This window comes from Condylura cristata, unplaced genomic scaffold (genome assembly GCF_000260355.1).
Source record: "Condylura cristata isolate star-nosed mole 26May11 unplaced genomic scaffold, ConCri1.0 scaffold00013, whole genome shotgun sequence".
NCBI lineage: Eukaryota > Metazoa > Chordata > Mammalia > Eulipotyphla > Talpidae > Condylura > Condylura cristata.
Genome location: NW_004567114.1, coordinates 18,547,973 through 18,574,817, shown reverse-complemented (window position 1 = coordinate 18,574,817; position 26,845 = coordinate 18,547,973). Strand labels below are relative to the sequence as shown.

Sequence of the window (26,845 nt, the reverse complement as noted above, 5' to 3'; positions counted from 1 at the left end):
TAATCCAGTCATCTACTTTTGGGCATTTGGGCTGTTTCCATGTCTCCAATTGTGAATAAAGCAGCAATAAACATGGGGGTGCAGGTATCTTTTTGAATCAGTGTTTTTATGTCTTTTGGGTAGATACCTAGGAGTGGGATTGCTTTAACTAGTCATTTTTATAGACCCTTCTATCCTCTAGATGTGGGGGCTGTGGGAGGCGGGGAGCAGACACAGTTCCTTTCTTTAAGGACTTCACAGCCTAGCTTTGGCATGAGACATAGTTAACTACTTACAGATGAGAAGACCCCAGGCAGCAGGCGGGCAATGCTCTTACCTCACCACAGGTCAGCTTCCTTGGCCGCATCAGCAGGGATTTGCCAGGGTGGACAGTTGGGGTCACTGCAAGGAAGGGGAAGGGCATGGTGAGGTTGGCAGGGTTGGGGGCAGGGTTTCCCGGGGGTGGTGAAGGCCTTGTGAGGGCGGCACCCCCCACTCACTGGGTGGGAGGAAGGGCTGCAAAGGGCCAGCCGTGCTTTCTCACTCCCTCCCAGCTGCCCTAATGACATGTGATCTCAGGGTGGGGTGACGCAGAGGAGAAGGACAGATGAGCTTAACAAATGAGCCAGGGGAAGAGCAGGAGAATGTGCGTGGTAAGCCCAGGCCTCCGGGTCCCGTGGGGGCTCTGTTACGGGGGTGGCTGGTGGTAACACCTGCCCAGGGGCTTGTGCCCACCTGAGTGAGTTCATGGACAGCGCTTAGCATCGTGCCTGGTCCGTGCTTGCTGCTTTGCAAAGGTAGCAGCATTGGCTTGTTTTCATTCTTGTCTTTTCCTCCTTTATCGTCTTTTTCCAGGAGTGTTTACTGTTCCAGGCTCTTTTCTCCACTAAAAACATGAGCAAGAGGTCTTAATCTCTCCACCCTGCAGATGAACAGAGACTCAGAGAAGGGAGGTAGTTTAACTATCCTGTGGTCACACCCTAGAGAGAGGTAGAGCCCAGGTCTCTGACTCCACTGCTCCCCTTAGGCCATGAAAGGAGGTTTGCCTGGAAGGGTCTGCAGCTTCTCTAGCAACGAGGCCTCAGCAGGCTTAGCCCTGGCTGGCCTGGGCCTCCTAGGGCAGCTCTTACTCCCTCTCTTAGGGAATGGTGCCCCAAGAACCCTTGGGATGCTTGGGGTGTATGTGGTAGAGTGGGGAGCCTGGGCAGGTATGGGACCCACCTGCTTCACCCAGGGCAGCCTGGCCATCCCCTGAGTTGCCTTTCGATTTTCCCACTGCTGGAGAAGAGGCTAAGAAGGCTGTTCTAAGTCAGTCCCCACTTTCAGATGGGGAGAGGCGCCCAGTGACGGAGCCTGTGCCTTTACCCGGGCCCCTGGCAGCAGCACTTGGCTTCCCCACTGCTGGCTTCCAGGGTGGCTGGGAGTGCATCTGGCCAGAGCTCCCCGCAGGGGCGGGAGGGAGAAGGCCTGCTTGTTTGGGTGGGCATGTGCCCAGGCATCTGGCCAGGGATCCTCTGCCCACCCACCCGAGGACCCTGGAATACGAAGTCTTTGGCTCTAGCGAGAAGAAAAGGAGAGGGATGGTCACTACTGACTTTCTGGGCAACTTTAAAGGGGAACAGGGTCTCTTTGCTTGCTGGTTAGGATAGCTCAGGGGCCCGCTGCCCCCACCCCCCACCAGGTTATTGGCATTTACTTACTGCCAGCTGCAGTGGGAGTTTCATTCCGGCAGCACCCCCAAATCCATTAATCTCTTTGGATCCTATAAGCCCAGGACGTTAATGGTGTTTAATCAGAGGCAGCTTTGATTTTCAAAGATGGTGAGCTCTGGCCTTGCCTGCTCATGGTTGGAAGAGGTGACGGCGGGGCTGCACGTGGGAGCTGGGCAGGGTAGCCCCAAGCACCTGGGTCATCTGCTCCTCTCTCACCCCCTCTTCTAACAGCCTTGCAGAGAAGACTGGCCAGGGGTTCTGTGCAGAGCAGACCCTGGTAGGCATCCTGTGAATTAATGGAGAGCTCAGCAGGCCAGCCTCATGCCCTGGGTTGGCCTCTGTGAGGCAGGACTGGGCTAGTGTGTTCATTTTTGTTTTCTGTGCACATGCAGAGTGGGGCAGGCTGACAACAGCGTGACTTGGGGATAACAATAACTAAAATAATAATTAGAAGCAACGCATATGTGCCAGGCATGTGACACTCACAATCTCCCCTCTTTACATCTGTCCTGCCAAAAATATATTGTTAACCCTATTTGTAGATGAGAGAGCTAAAGCTCAGAGAGGTCACACAGCTTGCAGAGCGTCACACAGCTGGCGGGGCTGAAGCCGGGACCTGAAGCCAGCCTGCATGACTTCAAAGCCCTTCTCCTCTGCCTTCTCCACTCCCTCCCAGGGATCTGCCTTTGGCCGAAGTGAGGCCTGGAGCCGCATGAGTGGCTCCCTGAAGGAAGCTGGAGCCCTGCCTGGGAAGCTTCGCTGAGCACCCAGGACACGAGCCGAGCGCATCCCTCCTCTCTTTGGCTTACCTCGACGGTGGTCTTATCATTTCATACCTTGTTCCATTTCAGAGATGTGCTGGGGTCTGGCGGGGGGCGCACTAGCTGGGGATGTGGTTAGTGCTCAGAATGGCCGTTTTCATTGTCACCGGGCCAGTCCTTTCTCCTTTCCCATTAACATTCACCCTGCCTGCCTGCCCCGTAGCTTAGGAGGGGGATCTTACTGTGGCCATTGAGCAGACGATGGGTCAGGCCCTCAGAGAAGGGAGGTCGCTTGCTGAGGGTCTGGCCTGTTACTGGAGCACTTCTGTGTCTCCACACGGACACTCCACGTGATCTCCAGCCAGGTAAAGTACAGAGCATTTCTGCCAACACCCCTGCAGGTGCCTGCTTGCACCCCAAAAGCCTCCACTCATCTCTTTCCGCCACTATTGATTGTTTTCACTCATTACTAAACTTCATGTAAGTGGAGTCATACAGTCCTTGGAGTCTGGCATCTCTGCCAGCCACCAGCTGGGAGTCTCCCCTGTTCCCTTCCGTTGGTAGAGGTGGAATGTAGTGATACAACCTTGTCTTAATTCCTTAGGTCTCAGTCCCCTGTCCTAGCTGCTAGGGTTGGCATGACTGGGGGAGGCTCTTTGGTGTTCTGAGATGACATTGTTAAGCACTCCCTTCCTCAGCAAGCTCAGGCCGCCAGTGGCAGGACAGTGGGCCGCCGGCCGTTGCTCTGCTGTGCTGACCATTGATGATGTCGGGAGTGTTGCAGGACAGGCCTTATTTTGCAGAAATCGGTCTGTCATTTCTGTGACCAACCACCATCAGTACCACATGTGTGGTAAAAGTCTCCAGATTGCTGACAGTTTCTGGCAGACATCTGGGGTTCTGAAGTCTCCCTAGCACGGTGGGGCTCAGGAAGCCAGTCCCTCCCGAGAACAGCCTGGCTCTGAGTGTTCCTCGGGAAGGGAAGTACAGGGGCATATAGGAGTGACATTGGGCTAAGTTTTCTTTCTAGTCCCTTTGTTGGGGAGGGGGGGTGGGTGTTAGTGGCATTTTTTTTTTTTTGAAAGGTTTATTTATCTCTGCAACTGGGATACAGGCCAGAAGTGCAGGGGGTGAGAGGATTGACTAGAGAGAGTAGGGAACACAATAGGCAGGATCTACTGAAATGCTCTGCTGAGGGGAGCAGCAGGCGAGACAGGAGAGTTCTGCTGTGCCATATGGGTCAGCTCCCTGGCCGGGGCTCAAACTCACGCTGCAGAAAGTTTCATAGTGCCATGCTTTAACCCGTTGTGCCACCAGGGAGGGCCCATTAGTGGCATCTTGACTGTGATGAGTTGGGGGCTCAGCAGGAAAAGGCACTGGGAGGAATGGCTCCCAAGGGGCTGGCTTCAGACCCTCCAGCCACCTGCTGAGTCATCCTCACTCCACTTTGAAGAGACCCCTCCGCCCCTCACCACATCCCAGCACAGCGGGACCTTGAGCTGGGGGACCTGACGACCAGGCTGTGTCATCAGTTCCTGATGGACCAGGTTGGGGAACGCAGGTTTGGAGGCAACAGACCTGGCTTCTTGTCCCAGCTCTGCCAGTGTCTTCCTGTGTGACTTCGACTAGTCACTTCCCTCTCTGAGCCTCAGTTTTCTTATTACAGATGTTAGGTTAGCTGGACTCTGAGGGGCCTTCCTATTTGGATACTTTACAGAGCAATGATCCTTGGCTTGCAGGAAGCTGAAACTTGAAGCATCTGGTTCAGATCACCAGGGGGAGCTTATTAATAATGCTGATTCCTGGGCTCAGTCCACATTTGCTTATCTAAATATGGGGTGAAGAGGGTTGTAGGGACTTGCTAACCTGCATTTTAACTAATTTTCCAGGTGGTTCAGACACTCAGTGAGGTCTAGGAACCACCTCATAGGCCAGAGGGCACCGGGCCCCGGGGAGCCAGCGGCCTGTGGGGCCCTCATCTGTTTGCCTTTGGGCCTGGAGGCAGATAGCACCCAGGACCTGAGGCTGCCATCTTATTTGCCCGTCACTTTAAAAGCTGGTGACAGTGAGTGTCACTGATTTCATTATAAGTAAAGGTCGTGCAGGGGCGCACTTTCCCTGGGTGGAGGGGCCTCCTCAAGCCACGAGATGACTATTGATCGCAAGACCTTTATCGAAGGTTAATTGGATTTCAGTGAGTGTGTGTTTAAGATCCCACCTGGACCAAGGCCCAATTGAATTTGCGTGAAATTAGATGGGAAAAAGGTGATGAAGTTGGGGTTTGGGGGAGGAGAGTCGGAGCAGAGGCCTTGGCAGGCGTGGGCTGTATGTGAAGAGTGGAGGTGGTGTGGGACCTGGGGGCTTGCTAGACATGCCAGTGTGGCCATCCCAGGGGCCTGGGGACCCCCGGGGGAGGGGGCCGGGACTCCCTCAGTCCTTATGTGGACTCTGAGTCAGTCTCTGTCCTTGAGATGCCCCTTCCACGTGTGGTGTGGGCTCCAGAGCATTTTTTGACCTCTCTAGAGAGTAAATCTTGCTTTCGTCCAGATTGGGCTCTCACTTTGCTTGTCAGCGCATCCGTCCTCCTTTCTCAGGACCTCCAGCTCCTGTTTCCAGAGGATCCAGGTGTCCTAATGACTGAGTCTTCTCTGGGGCTTGCAGAGAGCAGACGCCAAGGTCCCCCTTGCTCACTTGGAGTCCCCTGTCATCTTGCTGCTGTCTTTTCTCCCTCCCGCAAGCACAGCCTTGCTTATTTTGTTTTGCCAATGTGCTTAGCCCTCTACTCATTCTCTTGCGTGGGGTCTTGCCTTCTTGTTTCTCTCAGGGTTGTTTAGTGGCACGTCAGAGCATAGAGTGTGAGGACGGTGGTGGGCACAGCCGAGGGTCTCAGAGTCCAGGCCCTGGAGTTGTCTCTGCCATCAGCTACCTTACTTAAACCTGCGTTTCTGCCTCTACAGTCGGAGTGATAAGAAACTTATTTCACGAGGTCACTTGTGTAAGCTTTGCAGATGAGGAAGTTCTATTTAAAAAACAGTCATGATCATTGTTCACAGAGACAGGTCTTCCTCCTGAGGGCTCTGAGAACCTTCTTCGCCCCACTCCTGCCCACCCACCTCTCTTGTCCATCAGGGAGGTACTGACTGAGCACGTAGCCTCCTTCTCCTGCTTTTAAAGGCCAAGCCACAGGTAGGCCCTGGGTTCGCCTTGCGCCCTGACACCACTCAGGCTGAACAGGATGTTCACCTTTCCATCAGTGTCATCTCTACTCTATGGTAGCAGATGCTCAGAAGGCCAGGGAGAGATGCAGAAGAGGCGTGAAGACCCTTCTCATTAAAACCACAGAAAGAAAACACCTTCCATTGTCCACTCCCTTCCACAACTTCTCGGACTAAATCTTTAGAAGCTTGGTCCAGGCATGTAAGATGGGTTCCTGGGCATTTATTTCCCCAATAGGAGGGCTCTCAGCAGCGGGGACAGTGTCGCTTTGGAGGTGGCCTTCCTGGCATTGGTGCTGGCACTGCTATTACTTGTGAGCTGTGCTTCCTCAGTGAAACTGGCCATCCCTTGGAAGCTCCAGCTGCCTCCTGTGCAGCTTGGTGACTGACACAGGAGCCACTTGTCTCAGTGCTTAGGGTGCAGGCGCCATGCGTATTGCTGTAGTCCCAGCATTCCAGCCCTGGGCCCCTCTGTGGTGCTAGCATCAAGATGCTTGTCCAGGAAGGGCAAACATGTTGGGAAGAAGCCTTTTCCCCATTTTTCATATTGACCCAAGTAAGGTAGAAGGAAGAAATACTTTTTGGGGCTGGTTGATGCCTGAGGCAGGGCAGTCTGATGTCTCCATTCACCGAGGCTTCCATTGTCAGGGTCCCTCTGTGGCTATGACCCTCTGTGGTCAGGAGGAGCCTTCCTGGCCTCATGGCTCTCAGCTGCTGCTCTCAGAGGAGCTTCAGTCAGTCCTAGATGCACTGAAATTATAGAACCTCCCACAGTTCCAGGAATTAGCCTGCTTGGCTTCTCCCTTCCCCATGCTTCTTCTAAGTGGGCATGGCTAAAGAGGTCCAATATCTTGATGGTCAGCAACTCATCTGAGCATTTGCTGGCCTAAGACTGGCCTGACCACGAGTGGAATTGCCCCATGCTGGCAGCAGCGACAGATGTGAGGCTTCTGAGACCCAGCATGGTTCTCCTGGGTGGGGTGGGCAGGGAGCAAACCCTAGGAGTGGTCCACTCTGTCCTTCAGGCTGTGCTGGTCCTCAAGGAGCCCGGCGCAAAGAGAGCTTGGATATTAACTCCCTTATTATCAGGGGCCTCAACCTCCTGTTCTTTCAGAGATCTTGACCTTTTTCCCCACAACCCCTCAGGAACATAAACAGACTGTCTCTGGGAGTGGGGAGCGGAGGATAAATTAATCCTTGCAGCTTATTCAAGTTTGAGGAAAACCAAAAAAAAAATTTTTTTTATTTAAATACTACTTACTAAATTAATTTTTTACTTGGCCTTTTAATGGATGCCTAGTTTTGTTTTTCTGTTTTCCCTCTCCCTACTGTTAAAGAATAAAGGCATTGAGTAATTGCTAAATCACTTATGTGAGTGGCACATTCATTTTACGTGGAACAGTGAAAAGATTTGTCATTGACTTTTTTTTTTCCCCAGTAAGAGTCTTGCTTAACTGACTTTGGTTAACAGTGAGGTTTTGGTTAGACAGATAATCCGGAATTTCTGACTGAGAATCTTTTCTCTAAAGGCAGTGCCTTTTGGGATGAATGGGGGCCCTTCAGAGGTCTTTGGTGCAATGTCACCCCCACTCTACCCCTCCCCAGGAAGGAGCTTCCCTCCTGAGAGTGGAGAGGCAGGTAACCTGGTGATTCAGAACGGAGTCAGGCCAGCGGGCTGGGGAAGCTGGTGTCTATGCTGGCCAGCCTCTCTCTTCCCCCTTTTTATATCTTGTCCCCTTCACCTGAACTCGGTAGAGCATGGCTCTGAATCCCTGCAATTGCCTGGAATGGTGCCTGGCACAGACTTAGCTGTTGTCACTCTCACTAGGTGGCGTTCCCTGGTTTTGTGCGGATGCCAATGTTAACAGGACAAGGGGCAGCCTTCGAGGAACTGAACAGTACAAGTGGCCAAAAAAGACTGCATCACTGGCCACCAGGGGAATGTGGGTCAAGGCCTCTGTGAGGTGCCACGCCTGCCCGCCCGCCACAGTGGCTGTCCTCGGAAGCCAGGAGGGAGCCAGTGCCAGTGAGGAGGTGGAGAGAAGGGAGGCCTCGTGCACTGCTGGTGGGAATGTGAATGAGTGCAGTGCCTGGGAAAACAGTATGGCGGTTCCTCAGAAAATCGAGAATAGAACCACTGTAGGACCCAGCAGTTTCCCTTCTAGGTATTTATCTGAAGGGAACGAAGTATCTCAAAGAGACACCTATTTTTGTGTGTTTTGTCCTTAAGCATAAGACATAGATCAAGTATTATGGGGGGAGAGGTGGGGTGGGAAAGAGACTTGGGTGTGCAGTGGTGGCCTTAGCTTTCTCCTGGGACTTTCCATGTCTCTGGCTGTTTTTTTCCCAGGCAGATTAGATACTATTTAATGCAACTCTGGAGGGAGGTTAAGAAAAATTACACAAAATTGAGAAATAAGACCATGAACATTCAGTGCGTTCTTTCAGAGTTGTTCCTCGCATTATTCCAGCACACACAAGGATTTTCTTTTTTAAACATCTAGGGAAATACACTTTTGTTTGACTTTGCTACTGACAATTAATTAAGGGCTCAGACGGAAGTCATACGTCATTCTGTAGATCTTATCCAGTAGAGATGCAAATAATTTCTACCAAGTAACAAAGATAACCCCAGAGGTTATGATTTCCTTATTGCCTCCCAGGACAATAACCAGCTAGGTATATAATCCAGGCATCTCACTTTTATTCCTGCTTAAATGCCCATAAATATCCAGTTCCTCAAACTTCTCTTTGAACCAGCTCTTCCTTCTTGCTCCTTTATTGATCAAAGAAACCATCTTTGACACCTGTCTATTCTATATTTGTATGAGTCATGCTTATAATTTTTTGAAAATGATACTGTGATGTTGATAATGGGATAACTCAAACTACTACATTACCTCCCACTTCCCAGAAAACCTACACAAAAACCAACGGATCACAATTATGTATCTACACAACATTCCCACATGTGATCTTGAGATCTTGGCCAAGATGTGATGCCATATGGGAATGTCCTCTGTAGGAAGCAGAGCAAATGGAGTTAGTTCTACTTAACAGCTAAGAGAACCTTGACCCTTGCCGAGAAGGGAAATGACTTTCCTGCTGTGTTATCCCTGCCCAAAGTGGCAGTAGCGAGATGGCCCTGGAATGAAGCTGATGGCACAGGTTGGCCCCCTTCCCTGTCTCTGTCTTCCTTACTTGTGTGTCCTGGTGCAAACTGGTGGGCCTGAACATTGGTAACATCCTGCAGTGTGAGGACCCCAGGTGAGGGCTGCACTGGTGGCTTCATTCAGCCGCATGTCGCGGCCTCCTGTGGCAGCAAGTCACTCTTTACAGCACGGGCTCCCTGGCCCTAGTCCCTGGGTCCCTAGGGGCTATCTTTCAATGTAGTAATAGGGGGCCCAGAGCGATTAGCAATATTTCAGAAAGCTTAAGGGAGATCATATATCTCCCGTGACAGGTCTGCCCAGACTAAATGAAATGTCATTTCTCTCCTTTTGGCTGAAATTCCGTCAGCTCTGTCTGGCTTCACTGCTTATCTTGGGCTGATCAGGAGCCCTGATTGGACCTTATAAGCATCCTTGACAAATAAAAATGAATTATGACTTAATAAATGCAATTGGTTTGGCAAATATTGGCCTTCAGAGTGTGGCTCTGTGCAAGTCCACAGGGCCTCATAAAAGTGGCTCTTGGTGGGGATTTGCTGGCTCACCCAGGCCTAGCTCTGCCTGTGCCCCTCCCAGAGTGACCTATGACCCCAGACATTTCAGCCTGAGCCTGTGAACTTGGCCGGGCGAGGTCTGCACCGAGCACGGGCACTCATTTCATCGGGGAAGCAACAGGAACACTGGTATGATAGCACAAGTGGACACGGGACAAGTGTCAGAGCTTTAGCCAAACCTTTAGCTCCAGATTCTTCATCGCTTAAAGAGGTATGGTGAAACCTCTTCTGCAGACCACCCAGCAGTGGCCCAAGGCAGTGGCCCAAGGAGTCGGCACCACCTACAGCGGTGGGGTGGGGTGGGGAGGGGGAGGGCGTCACTGGGGCCAGGCCCTGCCTCTGTCACTCTCCTCTGCAGTGTGTCCTGAGAGCAGCACTGTTATTAGGTCTGCTTTACTGAAGCTGAGAGTCTCAGTGACTTGTTGAAGGTCACACAGTAGCAGGTACTGGAAGACGGTGGCGTCCCAGTGCTTTGAGTGCTGGCTCTCCCGCGTCCTTGCCATGCAGCTCTTCTGGGTGTTCAACTCCACGGTCCTAGCTGTCATCTGCACTCGTAACTATATGTACTTTCCCGGCTGTCTTAAGGAAGTCAGCTGTTCTTACTCAAGTTGAGTTATTCTTGATTCACTTTGAGGCCGAGTCAATTGATTTGGATTCAGAGGAGAGTAATGGGGCTGGGGTTAGCATCAGAGAAATAAAATCAGTGCATCTCAAACAAAACAAAATAAAACAAAAACACCCAACATATGGAGAGATAAGGGTTGCACTTGTGTTGAAGGCAGAGTCCTTAGTTCACATGGTTGACCTGTTCCGGGTCAATGGTGTATAGAAAGCCAGAGGATGGCATGCAAGGTACATCTCAATGAAACTGTTTAGTAAAAAAGAGGCAGTCCCTGCCACTGTGGGAGCTTATGATAGTGGGCTTTGTAGTCATTAAGCAGATAATGACACAAATAGTGTACCGGTGCCATGAAAGCAAAGCAAAATACCTATGAGAGTTTAAGGAAACTCCAGTTTAGTTTGGGAGGTCAGGGATGACTTCCCAAAGGAGTTACTGCTCAGCTGGGATGGGAAGGAAGAGAGAAGTGACAGGCGAAGGGAAGGAGGAGTGAATGCTCCTGGTAGAGAGACTATCATGTGCAAAGGCCTTGAGGTAGGAAGGCACAGGGATCCTTGGAGAAGAGAAAGAGTGGATGTGACTGGGGTGTATTGATCCAAGATGAGACTGGAGAGGAAAGACTTTTGTAGGCTAAGGAAAAGAGTTTGATCCTAATCCTTGTTCCCCACACTAAGGGCCCCAGCTCCTCTTCCCTGGGCTTGATGTTTGTTAGTAACCATGAGCTCCAGTGAAGTCAAGAGGAAGGCCACAGGTAGGTATGTCCCGGGGTGCCAGGTCTCTGGGCAGAACATCTCTTGGTTCCATGGAAACCCATCCATCGACCATCCGCAGGCCCAGGTCTGGCTCTTTTCAGCAGCTGTCCCCTGACTGCAAGGAGGCTTTTAGCTTTAATAAAAAGGGAGTTGAGATAAGAAGTCTGCCTCAGCAGGGAGAGCAGCAGTGACAGGATGATTTAAATGGCCTCTCCAGTGTCATTTCTTCTGTGCAGACATCATAAATCAGATTAGCATTGGGCTGTGGCGGGGGAGGGGTGCAGAGGGGGCCTGCAGGGAGAGGAGAGAGAGGCTGGTGACTCTGGTCCACTTGGGACTGGCCTGTGACTGGTGGGTGGCCCCAGAGGCTGGTGGGGGGCCTGACTCTCACCCCCCTATCTTTACTTTTCAGAGAAGGGCCAGGTGGGAAGACCCCCACTCCAGTTGTCTAGCCCAACTTCAGCTTTGGGGAAAAAAATGACGAGGGACTAATACAAAAAAATAAGAGAAAAATGGGGGAAGAGCAGAGGGGCTGGTGTGGGAGGTGGGATTTCCCACCTTTAGAAAACCTGGGAGCATTGGTTTCACTTTGCTGTAAGTGCCACCTTGGACATGCTGATACCTAGGTGCCCCCTGACACTCCTATATTCCAGTTGACACTGTGTGCAGCTACAGTTAGTTTGAAGAAGCACCTCAGAGCAGGCTCCCATCTGGAGCTGGAGAAGCAGGTGTCCCCAAGCCATCACTGCCCCCAGACTGCTTGGGCCTACCTGGCCCCATAAAGCTTCCTCTGGAAAGTCACCAGTTTGAGGGGCCAGAGTAGAAGCCTCTGAGAAGGCAGATGCCCACCTGCATCCGCTTTCAGATCTCTCGCCGCCTGGGCATGATGTACAGTGAGATGATCTTCGTCAATGGCTTCGTGCACTGCGACCCCCATCCGGGCAACGTGCTGGTTCGGAAGCACCCGGACACTGGCAAGGCCGAGATCATCCTTTTGGACCATGGGCTCTACCAGGTAGGAGAGGCCTTTCCCACCCGCCTGCCCAGTTTGGCCCTAGCTGGCACAGAGCCTGCCAACTCCCCCAGGACCTCAGAGGCGGGAGGCAGGTGGGCCCTGCCCTACCCCCAGAACTGTCAATTTTGTGCAAGTCACAGTCATACGAGTTCTCAGCTTCCTCCTCAGTGAAGTGAGGTTGATAACACCTCTCTCCGGCTGGCTTGCGAGGAGCTAAGGAATGTGCTTGCATGTGTGAAAGTGCTTTGTAAACTGTAAAAAACGTTGCCTTCTCAGGGAAGCCAGGCCAGCTCAGTCCCTGGGAAGGGAGCTGCCCTTAGAATGTGCTAAGACTTCAGCAGGATGGCTAACTCAGCCCTCACGAAGATATGAGACCTAGTGGAAAGGGGTTGGGGAACCAAAAGCATTTGGAGGGCCCCACTCTGGAATGTGGGACAGAGCTGGTTCAAATGAGCCTTGAGTTCCTGCCTGGAAGTTGCAAAGTTCACTGCCAGTTCCAGGGTCTACATCCTGGTTTGAAACCTGGAGTTTTCCTTGCTGCTCATCTCATCCTCCTTGTTCTGATCCCCCAACGTCTTGGCTCCCTTTGAAGCCCTCTGTGAAGTTAGGTGCACTAGCTCAAGGCTAGCTGCTGTCACCCACAGCCCCCAGACAAATGGTGGTCCAGGTACAACTGATGTCTAATTGCCTCCTCACCTACCCATCCTGGCTGGGTGGAGTCCAAAGGCTGGGGCTTCCTGGTCCTTCTTGCAGGGGCAGGTCCACCACAGCACGGGTGAGGGCCCTGAGGAGCCTGCATGGAAAGTTCTCATGGTCTGCACCTGGAAGTGGAGCTGCGGTCCCACCCCATCAGTTGGCGTTCAGGCAGAGGGCTGCCTGGAAGGAGGAGGGAGTAGCAATGTAGCCTGGGAAGAAGACAGTACAGATGTTGGCGGGCAGCTGTCAATCTCTGCCACTGGGGACCAAGGCTGGTCAAATAGTCGCTTTGCACATGGGCCCTCAGGGAGACTGAACTTGGGGGAGGAAGGGCCATTGTGTGGCAGCCACGTCTTCATCCGTGCTCCTCACAGAGGTGAGCCGCCCAGGCCTTTCCTGGGGAGAGAGGCTCAGGCTCTGCCCACTGCAGGTGCTCACCGAGGAGTTCCGCCTGGATTACTGCCACCTCTGGCAGTCGCTGATCTGGACCGACATGAAGAGGGTGAAGAAGTACAGCCAGCGCCTGGGCGCCGGGGACCTCTACCCCTTGTTTGCCTGCATGCTGACGGCCCGGTCGTGGGACTCGGTCAAGAGGGGCATCGGCCAGGCTCCGGTCACTGCCACTGAGGTAAGTGGCCCTCTTGGCCCTGCCCTCCCCTGAATGCAAGGGGCAGGGACAGGGGTGGCCTTTGGATGCCTCGCACTCCAGGGTCAGCGATTCTGTGCCTGTGGGCTGCGGGTGGGGAGGTGGAAAGATCTGGAAAACACTGGGTGAGGAGGCGGGAGGGGGAGAGTGCTCTGGGTGGGAACGAATGAAGTCCCAGAGTGCCTCCTGACCTTATGGACCCAAGGGTTGCAGCCCGCTTACCGTAAGAATCCATACTTCCGTGGCCTTCGCTCTGACCTGCTCAGCGCAGATTTCAGGCTTCCATCCCAGCTCCCTGTCAGGATTCGGTGGACCCCAGGGACCAGCTCAAGAATCAGCCTGGCCCCACTGCCACTGACCCCTACTGGGCACCACCCCCCATCATGTGGTTCCCTGGGGTGCCCCTCTGAGCAGGGGGCTGGGGCTTTGGTGGCCAAGGTGCAACTGGTCCCGTTGTCCTAAGAGCTCCAGTGGGTCAGTTCTTCAGTGTTTCTTTGTTGTTCCTTCGTCCATTGCACATCGACAAGCATCCATGGAGCTTGGGCCGAGGCTGATTCCAGGCACAGCCCCTCCCCGTGCTCCTCTTCCCCTCTGCCCCCATGGCAGGACTTCACCTTCTTGACCCCCGACTTCCCAGCTATCCGGCACTCCTGAAGACCTGCCTTTACCCCATGGTAGATGTGCTTGGCCTCAGCTGGGGCCCCTGTGCTCTGGAAGGGACACCCCCACCGAACCCCTGTGCTGTTAGAAAGACTGGGTTCAACTCCAGCACTCCTCTGCCTGGTGGCGTGACCTTGAGTGGCAGGACATGGTCTTGCCACTCTAGTCAGTCTGGCTTGGAGTTTGGGGGGTGGGATTTGTTGACCCTGACCACGAGGAGGCGGCATGGCAGGGACACAGCCTGGTCCCTGCTGACGTGCTCTTGTCCTATGTACTCTGCTTGGCCAGAAGTGGAGGCAAGACGTCCCGTCGGCTTTAAGCCAAGGCCTTGTGCTAAATGTCCCTGTGGGGGAGCTTCCAGTGTGCTGGCGTACCCGCCAGGAGCTTCCTCGCCGCCCCCAGGTCTTGGGCTCCCCGATACTCTCACCGGCCCCCACCCGGGCCCTACTTCCCATGCTTGTCTTCCTCTCTCCCTGTCGCTGCTGTAGGACTTAGAGATCCGCAGCAACGCTGCCAACTACCTCCCCGAGATCAGCCAGCTCCTCAGCCACGTGCCGCGTCAGATGCTGCTCATCTTCAAGACCAACGACCTGCTGCGTGGCATCGAGGCCTCGCTGGGCACCCGCGCCAGTGCCAGCGCCTTCCTCAACATGTCGCGCTGCTGCATCAGGGCGCTGGCCGTGTGAGTGGGTGCTGGGCAACCCCCCCGGGGTGCCTGCTCACCTCCACTCTCCCCCGCCCTTTCGCCATGTGGACTATTTTGCCAGGTCCCCAGGGCCTGCTGAGCTCCCAGTCTGCAGGAAGCTGGGTCAGTACACAGCTCGGAGAGCCTACGGTCCTCAGGTGGCGACTGGGGGTCTAGGAAGCCCCTGGCCTTGGGGTGGGGGCTTCTATGACCACGCCCTCCTGGGCAAGCGTCCCAGGTGATCCTCAGCCTTAGTAAAGTTGGGAAGTTTCTGAGGGTCTCAGCTCCACCTGAGTGGCCCCTGGGTGTGGAATCAGGACGCCCTGATGCAGGTCCCATCTCCAGTGGGTGCCAGGACCATCTCCCAGGAGCAGCCAGACTGCGAGGCCAGTGTGGCTGTGACTTTGGGTGATGTGAGGAAAGAGGACTCTCAGCTCTTCCTGCCTGCCTCAGCACCTTTGGGGTGTTGATGAGGAAGGGGCAGGTGCTTCCTCAGGGAGGGGTGGAGTTCCAGGCCCTTCTGCCTGAAGGTGACAAATACACAGAAGACCTGTCCCTGGGTGCATGATCTCACCTGGCTGGGGAGGCCTGGGCTGTAGCCAGCTCCCAAACTATCATCCCAGGCAGAGGATGGGACTTTCTGGCAAAGTGCTGAACAGACATCGCTCTCCAGTATCAAAATTGCAAAATAGTCTACACAGCAAAAGGGCTGGATGGGATTTATTCTTCCTCTGAGGGTTCAGAGGAAACAGTCTTGAACCTGTCAGTATAGACACTGATTTTGGACATGCCCTTTGGTTGGTGTCGAAGGGATTGAGCTGGGCTGAAGCCACAGTGACTGGTCCCCCAGGACCACCTGACCAGCTTTGGAAAGAGAAACATTGGCGTATTCTATACAGTGCCCTCTTGGTCCTTGATGCCCCATGAAACAGCTGCCTCTCCTTACCCCCACTTCGCTCGAGTGCGCCTTTGGGGCAGCTGGCTGCCCATCTGGAAGTCTGGTGGGGCAGTGGTGGGACTGTGTAGCTGGAGGCTTCCCATTCTCTCTAGATGATACCGTGTCAGCATTTCCTGCCTCTCCATCTCATGTTCCCTCCTTCCTTCTTGCCCTTCTTGCAGGCACCAGAAGAAGAACACCTGTTCGTTCTTCAGAAGGACCCAGATCTCCTTCAGCGAGGTCTTCAGCTTGTGGCAGATCAACCTCCACGAACTTATCCTACAAGTGAAGGGGCTGAGGCCGGCCCGCTGGGTCTCGGCGCTGCTTTCCTGGCTGTTTCCTGCTCTGCACTGAGCGGACTCGCTGGCCCCTGCCCCTTTCTGGGGTGACGCCTTGCTCTTTGGTCATGTCTTGCCCAGTTGCCCTGTGCTCCTGCCACCCACCCCGGCCCCCCGCGGTGGCCCGGAGTCCCTCCTCTACCTCTGGAATTCCTGTGCCACAGCCCTGTTGGTGCCCCCAAGCTGTGCCAGGCAGGAAGCTTCCCTCCCTTCCCAGGGAGAGGGCACAACGGTCTGTGCCAGTGGCTAGTGCCTCCCTTTTCTGTTTGTCCTTCCGGTACTCAGGAGGGACCATGCACCCACCGAGGGCACGTTGCCCTTGTCGGGAGCTGATTCTGCTGGAGAGCAGCTCAGTCTCTGAGCCGGCTCAGGGTGGGGGGGGTCGGCGCCCCAGCAGGCCCCATGGCTTCCCTGAGCTCACTGCTGTCAAGGGAGCCCCCGTGGTGTTCTAGGGACTGTTTCATTACCCCCGCCACCCTCCTTGAAGCGTTTCAGAGCAGGGCTGGTGGGTGGGATTTTCACCTTGGTCGGGAGTGAATCGTGTTGTCCAGCCAGTGAGAGTGGATCTGGGCACCACATGCTACTGTCCTCTGCTTGGCTTCTCGCCATTGTGATCCTACCAGCCTCTCATTGTGTGACCATTTCCTGTTCCCCACCCCAAGCCCCTTCCAAGACAGACCTTGGTTGGAGGAGTCAAGAGGCCCAAGGCCAAGAACTCAGGTTCTGCTGAAATTGGGTTTGGTCCCCTGTGTCTGTGTTCATCTCCTCCTGTGCCTGCCCTGCTCTGGGGATTGTTCGCTGACTCACCCTTTGGTTTGCTGTTTGCTGACCGGACGCCATCCTGGGGGTTGCAGTCTGGACCTCAGTCACTGCTGCTTGGACTCCACGCCCAAACCCCGTCACCTGTCCGGACCCTGTGCTTCCATCTGTAGCCTGCTGGCAGTGGGGCCTCCCTGGCTGGGCACTGGGACTGTCCAGGGCACCTTCTGTCTCCTGTGCCCAGACATCCTGCTCTCCAGCCCTAGACCCCAGGCTTGGCAGGTCCCAGTTCTTGCTGAGCACTATGCTCACAGACGCTGATTGTATTTGAGTTTCTCTGATCTCACTTCACCCTGCTCACAGGAGCAAACCCCCCAGAATGTGAGTCTCATTTTCTGTTCTCTTTATTTATAATGCAAGCAGCTTTTTCACTAACCAGAGATAATGTGTGACTCCTTTATTTTCTGAAAAAATTAATTGTTCTTAGTGACCAGTTGGATGCACCCAGGGACCTGAGAGAATAATTTGCAAGATCTGTTATTAATCATGAAGATGCATGCTGCATATTATATTTTATGGTATCTTTTATAGCCACTGAAGTAAATATAAATGTCCTTTTTGTTCAAGGTAATGGTTACTTGCTTTTCACTTTTGGTTTAATGGTTGGCTTCCTGCTGCCCTGGGACCTAAAACACCAGCATGTGGCAATGGACCCAGCACCGAAAAATGTTTTCTAAGGCAAGCAGAGAGGTGGGAGAACTTGGGATACAGGGAAGTTTAAAAGTAGGGTGGGAGTAGCTTGGGAGAAACTGCTGGACCCTTGGTAAATAACTGACATCACTGAATTGTGCCATTGACTCTATAGAGAGGGCAGGTTAGTAGCCTCCCACTTCCTACTGAGAAGGGGACCGAGGCTCAGAGAGGCCTAGCAGTTTGCCTAAAGTCACACATCTGCTGAGTGGAGGTCCATGTTTTGATTTTTACTCTACAGTGCTATAAGTCTTGCTCCTGAATTAGGTCTTAAGCACCCTGATTTTAGAGGAAATTGGATTTGCAGTGGTGGTGGAAAAGGGTATGGGTAAAGGAAATGAACATTCCTGGAAAGGCAGACTGTTCTCGTGTTCCTTGGTGCCTGAGACAGGAGGACCTGGATTCGGACCTCTGCGGTACTGGGTGCTATCTGACCCTGCCACTGACCCTCCCCAGGCTGTGGCATTACGGGGGCTTGTGGGTTCAGTTCCCATAAGACTGGCCCCCCTCAGACATAAGCTGCAGGTTGGGGGTCCCCAGGTCACCTGCACATCTGACAGCCGACTACCTTAGGGGCTTCCCACAGCCCTCTTAGATTTAATTGCGAGAAGGATGCAGACCTCAGGAAGTCACTATTTTGGTGACTGCAGTTTTATTATAAAGTCTGCACATCAGGACAGGGCAAATGAAAGGAGGATGGGAGGCAGGGGGAGGTCTGGGCGTCCTGAAGGCGAGCCAGTGCTCTCCAGGAGAGTGAGGCCCAGCATCGTCTCTGCATGTGGACGTGGGGACTCATGATCAGAGTTTTGATAGGGATTTATTTTATTTTTTCAAAAGATTTGTTTGTTTATGCATCCAACACTGGGGTACAGGCAAGAGGTGCAGGGATGGTGAGAGGATTCCCCAGACACAGAGTGAGGAACAGGCACTGAAATACACTGCTGAGGGAGCAAAGGGGGAGACAGGAGCTTCGGCTGTGCCTTGTGGGTCAGCGCCCTGGCGGGGGATGGACTGGAACCGTGCTGAAGCTGCTGCGGCTGGTGTGGGCTAGTGTCACAGTGCTGCGCTTTAACCCCTTGCGCTACCAGGGAGGGCTCTGATAGGGGTTTTATACTGTAGTCTTGATCAATTGAATTGTTGACCTTCTGGTTGAACCCAATCTCCAGGCTACCCCCCTCTATTCCTCCTCAGATCAGGTGGGGCTAATACCACCCCCCACCCATTCTGAGGCATCAGTTTAAGCTCAGGTGTGACCTAGCAGGCACACCACAAAAGATGGTACTCCTGGCACTCTAGAAAGACCAAGGCATTACGGGTTATATCCCGGGGGCTCCGTTGGGACAAATGCCAGACAAAAGCTTTACTGTGTAACCATCACACTGGCGTCTTGTGTACTTGGCTTGAGGAGATGTGTTTATTGACTGACCACTCGCCCACCGGCCATGGCTAATGGTCAGCTTGGGTGAGGTCACCCCCGGAGCCTGGAGCAGTAGGAGTAGAGTCTTTCCTGGTCTCTGGTCTGTGATTCAACCATGGCTCTGGTGAGCAGCTGCATGTAATGGAGGGAGAAATAGAAAGGAGTCATCACAAGACTGACTCACACAGGGAGTTGGGGCAGAAGGGATTCACACAGCCATTGACCCAGCTCTAGAAACCAAGAATCTTAGGTGCCAAGGCCTACAGTACAGAGCATAAGATCTAAGCAGGTAGCAGGCTGTTGTAGGGGTGTCTATCACAGGTCCACAAGGTGAAAGATAATGATGTGGAGATGGAGCCCACTGTGGGGTCTCCTGTCACTTTCAGATCTATTCAAATCAACAAACCTATGCTGACAGGGAGTGAGCCCCCCCCAGAGAGAAGATGTTTATATCAGGGCAGTCTGCACCAGCCCCGGGCAGCAGTCCTCTGCCCACCTGCGCCTATGCAGGTGCTTCTTCCCACCCACTCTCCCTCTGCAGGGCAGTAGCCTCCTGCCTGCCTGTGACCTGTACCATGCCGGGCATCTCTTCGCTGGCCTCCCTCAGGGGAGGCAGCTTTCTTCAGGCCTCCTGCCTGTGACCATGCAGGTCTCTCTTAGCAAACCTGTCCCTTTTGTTACAGGGCACCCCAGTGTGAATTGGGTTGCCTGTCTGTGGGTCCTCACCCACATGCTTAAGATTCTGTCATACTGTGGACACACACACATGTTTGATAATGGGTTTATTTACAAGGAGAAGGTAAAGGAAACAACCCAGGGAAAGAGGGAGAGAAATACAGATTAACTAGAGTGTCCTACCAGTTCTGCTGACTTGGACTCCACCAGCACACTGAAAGCTCATCAAGAGTCAAACGACCAGCCGCGAACCACCAGACCAAGAATCCCCCAGAGCTCACATGTCTGGATTTATCCCAACCTGGCTGCTCAGCTCTGCCCTCCCGTCCCGGAGTGCTTCTCCTGGTATTGATGGGATTTGTAGTTCCAGTATCTGGAGTGGGGGCGGAGTCCATGAAACCTGTATCTTAAATTTTCAGGGCAGCTCTTCCTGCCTGCTTGTGCCTATGCAAGTGCCCTTTAACCCTCTGTCCTGCTCCCCAGTAAACCTGCTCTTTAAATACAACTGAGTGTCTCATGGAGAAATTTGCCTGGAAACTTGCTTCTTGCCTTTGAAAGCGGAGCTTTGGTGAAACATTTCCCAGAGTGAACCCAAGGACCGTGTACTAACTCCACAAAGGAGTCCTTCATCCTGGCCCCTTCTCTGTCCTGTGGCCTTGCCATGAGTGACTTTGGGCTTGGTGCCTCCCAATAAAATCCTGTGATTTTTACTGAGCAGTGACAGTGGCTCAGGTAGGCACCACCAGCTTGCTCTGAAGAGCGTTTTCTCTTTCAACATTTGGATATTTCTTTAATACAGGTGCTGGTTTCTTTGATTTGGACAACATGGCTATTTTCCTCCCTTCCTTGTAGGTGGAGGTGAGAGGATTTCCAGGCCTGCAACCCCCTGACCCAGAGCTTCTCAGATAATACTCAGCTTGTGGCCCGTTCTGACGTCTTGGCTTGTAGCAGGTGCTCAGCAAACACGTGGAAGTTTAGACTCTCAGAATGCCTTGTTATTTCCAGGGCTGCTGAAATCTGTGTATTTGAAAAGCTATACAATCACTCACCCTCCTGGAGGAAAGCTGACTTGTCTGAGTATCAGGTAAATTTCGGCAGAGTTGGGATCTCCCCCTGAGATCAGAGTCACATGGCTGCCGGGCCCCAGAACGTGAGCGACTACAGGTCAGCAGCACTGCTCACCCTCGGGCGGGGCTTGGGAGGGTACATTTGCCTCTGTCAGGTGAGCAAATGTGAGATACACTGGGCAGCACCCTGTGGAGTGACTTCCGGCAGGTGTGGCCAGGATAGGGACAGTCAGGAGGAGCTGCAGACTGAGTAGACACTGCTGACTGGGCAAGATCTCCACTGGCTGGACAGCAAAGCCTCAGAGGGCGGTGTGTGGCTGGCAGCCTGGCTCTTTGCAGTAGTGCTGTTTGCTGGGCTGGATCCCGAGCGCCACTCGTTAACGAGAGGCCTTGAGACCATGCCACTGCTGCTGGTGACTGGCCGGGGCACTGGGAGGCCAGTTCCTCAAGTGTTAAGTTTGCACACTTTTTGGTAAAGGCCCATTTATTCAAGAAAGCTCTGCTTTCACCTCCTTCCCATCCCTTCCCTTTCTCCCTCCCTCCTTTCTGTTCCTTCCTTCTCTCCCTCCCTCTCTGTCCTCCCTCCTGCTTTCCTGTGAAGATGTCTGTGCTGAAGCTGCGCAGACTCTCTTGGTACTCTCCCAAAGGAAGTGATGGTTTGGAGCGTGGGGTCTGTGGGTTCACTTCCCTTTCAGTGGCATGCGGTGAGTTCCCAGGCGAGTTTTTCCACGAGACATACACACTAGTTATATTTAAAGAGCAGATTTGTTAGGGAAAAGACAGAGGAGTAAAGGACACTTGCTTAGGCACAAGCAGGCAGGATGAGCTGCTCCAAAAAGGACAGCTTTGCATGGTTGCAGGTGGGCCGCCTTAGGAGAGCAGCTTCGCTGAGGGAGGTCACTGAAGAGAAACCCCGGCAGGTCACGGGCAGGCAGGAGGCTGCTGCCCTGCAGAGGGAGAGAGTGGGTGGGAAGAAGCACCTGCATAGGCACAGGTGGGCAGAGGACTGCTAACCCAGCCAGGGCAGAGACTGCCCTCATATAGACATCTTCTCTTTGGGAGGGGCTCACTCCCTGTGAACTAGGCTTGTTGATTTTGAATAGAATCTGAAAGTGACAAAATATTCTACAGTGGGCTCCATCTCCACCTTTTGGGTCTGTGATAGACACAGCCTACAGCAGTCTGCTACCTACAGCAGTCTGCTACCAGGCCGTGGCACCTGAGGATGGTGGTTTCTGTGGCTGGGTCAGTGGCTAGGCCAAAACCTTCTACCCCCAACTCCCTGTGCATCAGACTTGTGAGGCCCGTTTCTATTCCTTCATCCATCAGAAGGACGAGGTCATCCTTCAGCAGAGTAAATATCACACCTTGGACTTTGCTTCCCGTCCATTTCCCTGTGGTGAGTGTTTCCTGGCCTGGTTTACTTGGCTTCTCTGGTGCTTCCTCAGTCTTGTCCATCGCCAGGCTCCCCTCCTAGGCAGGTCACCTTGCCCCTGGCCAACACCAGGGGCAGAACATTCTCTTTCTTCCCAGTTCTGCCTTTGGCTTAATAGTTCCATTTTAAGCTAGTAGAGCACTCCCTCCCTGTGTTCACTCCTCTTTTCTCTTTCCCTGGCATGTGAGGAAAGGCCAGGCTGGTGCAGGGGTGACCATTTAAGCCTCCTGCCCTAGCCTTGCCAGACCAGCGCCCGCCCTCCCTCTCTGCATTTTCATTCTAGAGGTTCTCAAACTTTCACATACACAGATGAATAACTTGGGCTATTGTAAAACCACAGGTTTTGACACGTGGGACTGAGATTCTGCATCTCTAACAAGCTCTCAGGGGATGCTGAGGCTTTGGTCTGTGGCCACACGAGCTGCCAGGATCTGGTGCTTCTGGAGGGCAGCATCTGCAGGGCCTGGGAGCTCATTAGAGATGCACATTCCGCAGACCCCACTTGAGACTGACAATCAGAGTGGCCAGGGTGGCCTGGCAATCTATTTTAATAAGCCCTGCAGGGGATGCTGATGGCCAGGCTCCTGGCTGGAGGCTCTGTTTCCTGGTCCTCAACCCTTCCTGCAACTTTGAATGACCCGGAGAGCTTCCAATACCCAAGATTATGATTTAGTTGGTTTGAATAAGGGCCAAGCATTTGTTAATTGTTTTGTGGTGTTTGTTTTGAACTTTATTCTAGAATAACTTTAGAAAGCTAGTGGCGTTACGAAGGTTGTACATAAAGTGCCCGCATGCCCACCAACCAGTCTCCCTGAGTTAACATCTTATGTAACCATGATAGCTTTACTAGTGCTGAGAGCAGGCATTAATATAGTGCTACTAACTAGATACCATGGGTCACCACCGACCCACCGACCCACAGCCTCTCTGTGTCCCAGAAACTCACCTTAAACTTGTGTGTCTCCTTCATTCCTTTGCTCTGTGACAGCACCTCTGGCTCCCCTTGTTTTTCTTGACCTTGACACACTGTGTAGAATCTCAGTTTTGGTTCATCTGGTGTTTTCTTGTGATTAACTGGAGTTATAGGGTTGGGGAAGACTACCAGAAGAAATGCCCTGTCACGTCCTATTGAGAGAAATGTTACATGGGTGGCACTTACTATTTCTGTCCTTTAAAGCTCTGCACCAGGGTGGGGTGTCCCTGCTCTAGGCTCATATGCCCTCCATGTTTTTTCCGGAGAAAGAAGAAATGTAGCTTATGAACTCCACATGTGGTCATTCATTAGCACAGCCTCAGATTATGAGAGGCTGGGTTATTTTCAAATTAAAGGACCCCCAACCCCACCCCAGGAAACTGAAAAATGCAGATATGCCAACACAAGATAATAAAAATGGCAATGCAGTTTAAATGTTTACAGTTAACACCAATGATCTCTCTAAGCACACACACATAATGGCAAATGACACAACATCAGAAGCCCACTTGGGTGTCATCCCTCAAAGACAGACCTGAATCTGGGCCATGCAGCTGAAGGTCAGGCTCATGGTCAGGCCCATGGTCCTAGTTCTGCTCTCCCTGGGCAGTTTGCTCTGGTCTCTGAGCTTCTGCTTCTCTTCTGTGCAATGGAGTAGATGGCCTTAGGTTCTCCTTCTGGGAGAGAAATGGTGAATGTGATGGATGATGTCAGTGAAAGTTCTAGAGAGATGCAACATTAAAAAACTAACAGATGCACAGCATGGAAGTGGACAGATTACCTACCCAGCATCCCTTGCAGATTTAATAGAACTCTTCCGCAGAGACACCCATTCCTGCAAGTGTGCAGGACCAGGGTCTCCCACAAACCGTGGGGAGGATATACGGCCACCTCTCTGGCCATGGAGATTGGCTCCACTGGGGGTTAAGTTTCCAGGACCTTCCTGGCCCTTTCAACTAAGGCTATGAAAAGTAACTGCCTTTCCACTGGTTCCATGGTTCCTTTGCTCCTTCATCCTTTGAACCTCTGGATCCAGCCATTGCTGCAGCCCAGATCCACCTGTTTTTCAACTACATGTCCAAAGGCTCTGCCTTTCCTTTTGCATATGTTACTTTGAGTATTTGATTGTCAATCAAAGAATCCTGCTGTAGCATTTAAGGACCCTGGATCAAAGTGTGGAGGATGTTAAGGTCTGAGAGGAGTCGAGAGGAGACTAAAAGAGATGTCTGCAGAAATGAAGCATAGTGAGAGCTGTAGACTGGACACTCAAGGGAGCTGAACAGCAGCAAACAGGGTTAACTTATAATAATTTTTAGTAGAATTGCTGTTTGAGAGAATAAGGGTAAGGCTGACTGGTTGACTACTTACGTGCCACTTTCTGGTCAAAACTAACAAACAGACCCATGCCATTCTGGCTGGATGCCAGTTGTATGGCTAGGCTTTCTCTTATAGTCATGCCTGTTTTGTAGTGACCCAGGGGGATCTTAGAAACTGGCTATTTGATTTAAATAAGCTTAATTTCTATTATTGATTCTGCTGCTTGCTTTCCACCCAGGTCACTCCCCAGAGAACTGGAAGTTCTTTCTTTAATCACAGTATTAGTTTCATAGAGACATCCCTGGGAGCATTTAAGATAAAGACAGGCTACATAGGTGTCCCTACTGACCTCAATGCCAGCTCGTGGAACACATGTTTAACTGGGGTTGTTTAACTGGGCTGTGGGCATACATGCTGCTCTGCTCTGCTCTCCCAAAGTACACACAGGTGGTGGAGTGAGACGAGCGTTCCCAAGAGGGTTACCACCCCTTTCTCCCTGTCAGCTGTGAATCCCTACACAGGCTGATGTTGCTGTTTTCCAGATGCCAGTATCACCCGCCTCCATTTTCTTGTGTTGTTCACTCTGCCTCTCCCTGCTTCGTATGTCTGTGCCCTCTGCTCTCTGTATTCTCGATAGCCCTCAAGTCCCACTTCTGTAAGCGCCTACCGAGACTACTCTGCCCTTGTTGATCTGCCTCTCGCCCCTGGCATCCTGTCCCTTCTCCCTCTGTCCACACTCAAGGATCTTCTGCTCCATGTAGCCCTTGGAGGACAGGGAATTATTTGTCTTTTGTGAGCATTTGGAGACCCGGACAGCAGAGGCCATGGATATTCTTTCATGGGCCATCGCCTGGCCATTTATGTGCCTCAGTTCATGCATGTAATATGCGCTCCTTTGATGCCTACTCATTGGAGGAGGGGAGTAGAGAAAACAAATCAGACCTGATGTCTGACTGTAAGGAACCGTGTTCTCTCTGGCAAAAGCCAGAGAATTTAAGGTCTAGGAGGTGAGAAAGGGACTTAAGTAACTCTTGAGGATCAGTGATGCCAGTAAGGAGCTCCCCCTGGAAGCAAGACTTGATGAGACCATCTGTATATTTCTCTTTTGGGCCAGTATTTCCCCCTATTTCATTCTGACCAGGGGGCCAGTTGCATTGCCTCGGTGCAAGCACATCAGCTAGTTCCCAAAGCCAGGAGTCAGCCTTCACCCCTCCTTGCCCTTCACATCACCTCAGCGTTACCTTGTATATCTTACATCCCCCAACTCTGCTCTGTCTTTCTGCCAACACTATCTGGTTCACACCCAGTCCTCTCACTGTTGCGTCCCATCTCTATGAAACATGTAAAAGTTCGGCTCTTGTTTAATTCACCTAAAGCCTATTTGCCTACAGCCACGATCCCATAAAAATGGTTCTTCTAAAGACCAGTTTCCCTTAATTTGAGTATTATTGAATGTTTTCAGATCTACTTGACTTTGCTGTTTTTAAAATTTATTTTAAAGATTAAAAGATGAATTTATGCAAAAGCATTTGACTCAAGTTTTCAGTTTTTAATAAGTACTTATTAAATAGGCAGTGTTTAAGTGATTATTTTGTATTTTTATAGATGTCTCTTTCTATATTCCCTACTTTCAGTAAAGATAACCAATATTTAGCTATTTTGTTTAAAGATATTTCCCTCAAAATATAGCTGTCCCAGCAAAGAAATAGTCAAGGTACTAATTTGAATCAATTGTTATGCACCATGTCATCTTGATCCCTTAACTAAGGGTACATCAATTTCAGATGTTGAGCTCAGGGTGATACTCATTATTACATGAATTAAGGACCTTGAGAAAAGGCAATTCTTAGATGCAATATGTCAATGGCTGGTCGAAAACAGAAACTCAATTTGTGTACTGAGTGAATGTGTGAGATTCTCAGATGAGGTCCTGGAACCATCACTTGTAGCAGAGAAATTTATTTTATGATTGAAATGTCTCACCCATCAGGAAGGAGGCATTTACCTCAAAATCTAAACATAGAAACCAGTGGAATGAAATAGATTAACATTGACAAGATTTTGACCTAGGGAAGGGTAGATACTTAAGATACTTATGATGTAGGGTAGATTATAGTTTCTGTGGATTCATTCTAGTAAGGGCATTATAAGCCATTTGTTGTAAAACAAGGTGAGTTAAATCTGAGTGGGTGAAAAACCATTGGTCTAATGATCCCCAAAGATTTTTTTCTCTAGCTTTAACACGTAATGGAGAACATGCCTCAGTAGAAATAAATTATTGCAAACGAATGTCCCCAAATTGAGCAAAGCCCACTAGTGAGGGTACTCACTGATGTGTAAACCCAGTACTGTAGCGAAGTCTTTGATTTTAATCTCTGTGTCCATGTGGAATTTGGGATCAGAAACCCCACCCCAAGTTACACAGTTGTGTGGATTATTTATTTTTAGCAAGGGATTCAGCTCAAATGTGTGCGGCCTGCATGTGGAAGCCTTACAGCTCTTTTCCTCGACCTGTAATTCTTATGCCCTGTTTCATGATGTAATTTTACTAGAATTAAACTTGAACAGCCCAAAATTATATAATTAATTACATTCGGCTTCAATTACGATCACTAATTGATCCAAGCCTGCTAGCACGCCGCTTTCATTATTTGGCACATCGTTATTGAGCGTTTGTTGCCTGCTGGGAATAAAGTAGAAAATGGTCAATTTC

The 26,845-nt window shown here is 51.7% G+C and overlaps 1 protein-coding gene across 2 annotated transcripts in view; it reads left to right on the top strand.

Annotated features, from left to right (window-relative positions):
• The window catches only part of ADCK1 (aarF domain containing kinase 1), a 91,431-nt gene extending 74,313 nt beyond the window's left edge, over nucleotides 1–17,118 (top strand). For both annotated transcript variants that reach the window (XM_004682049.2, XM_012724310.1), the window contains exons 8-11: nucleotides 11,628–11,777; nucleotides 12,904–13,101; nucleotides 14,268–14,461; nucleotides 15,584–17,118. In XM_004682049.2, coding sequence (XP_004682106.1) covers nucleotides 11,628–11,777; nucleotides 12,904–13,101; nucleotides 14,268–14,461; nucleotides 15,584–15,755 — 714 coding nt within the window. In that variant the 3' untranslated portion in view covers nucleotides 15,756–17,118. The remainder of the gene's footprint in view (nucleotides 1–11,627; nucleotides 11,778–12,903; nucleotides 13,102–14,267; nucleotides 14,462–15,583) is intronic.
• The last annotated feature ends 9,727 nt before the right edge of the window (nucleotides 17,119–26,845 follow it).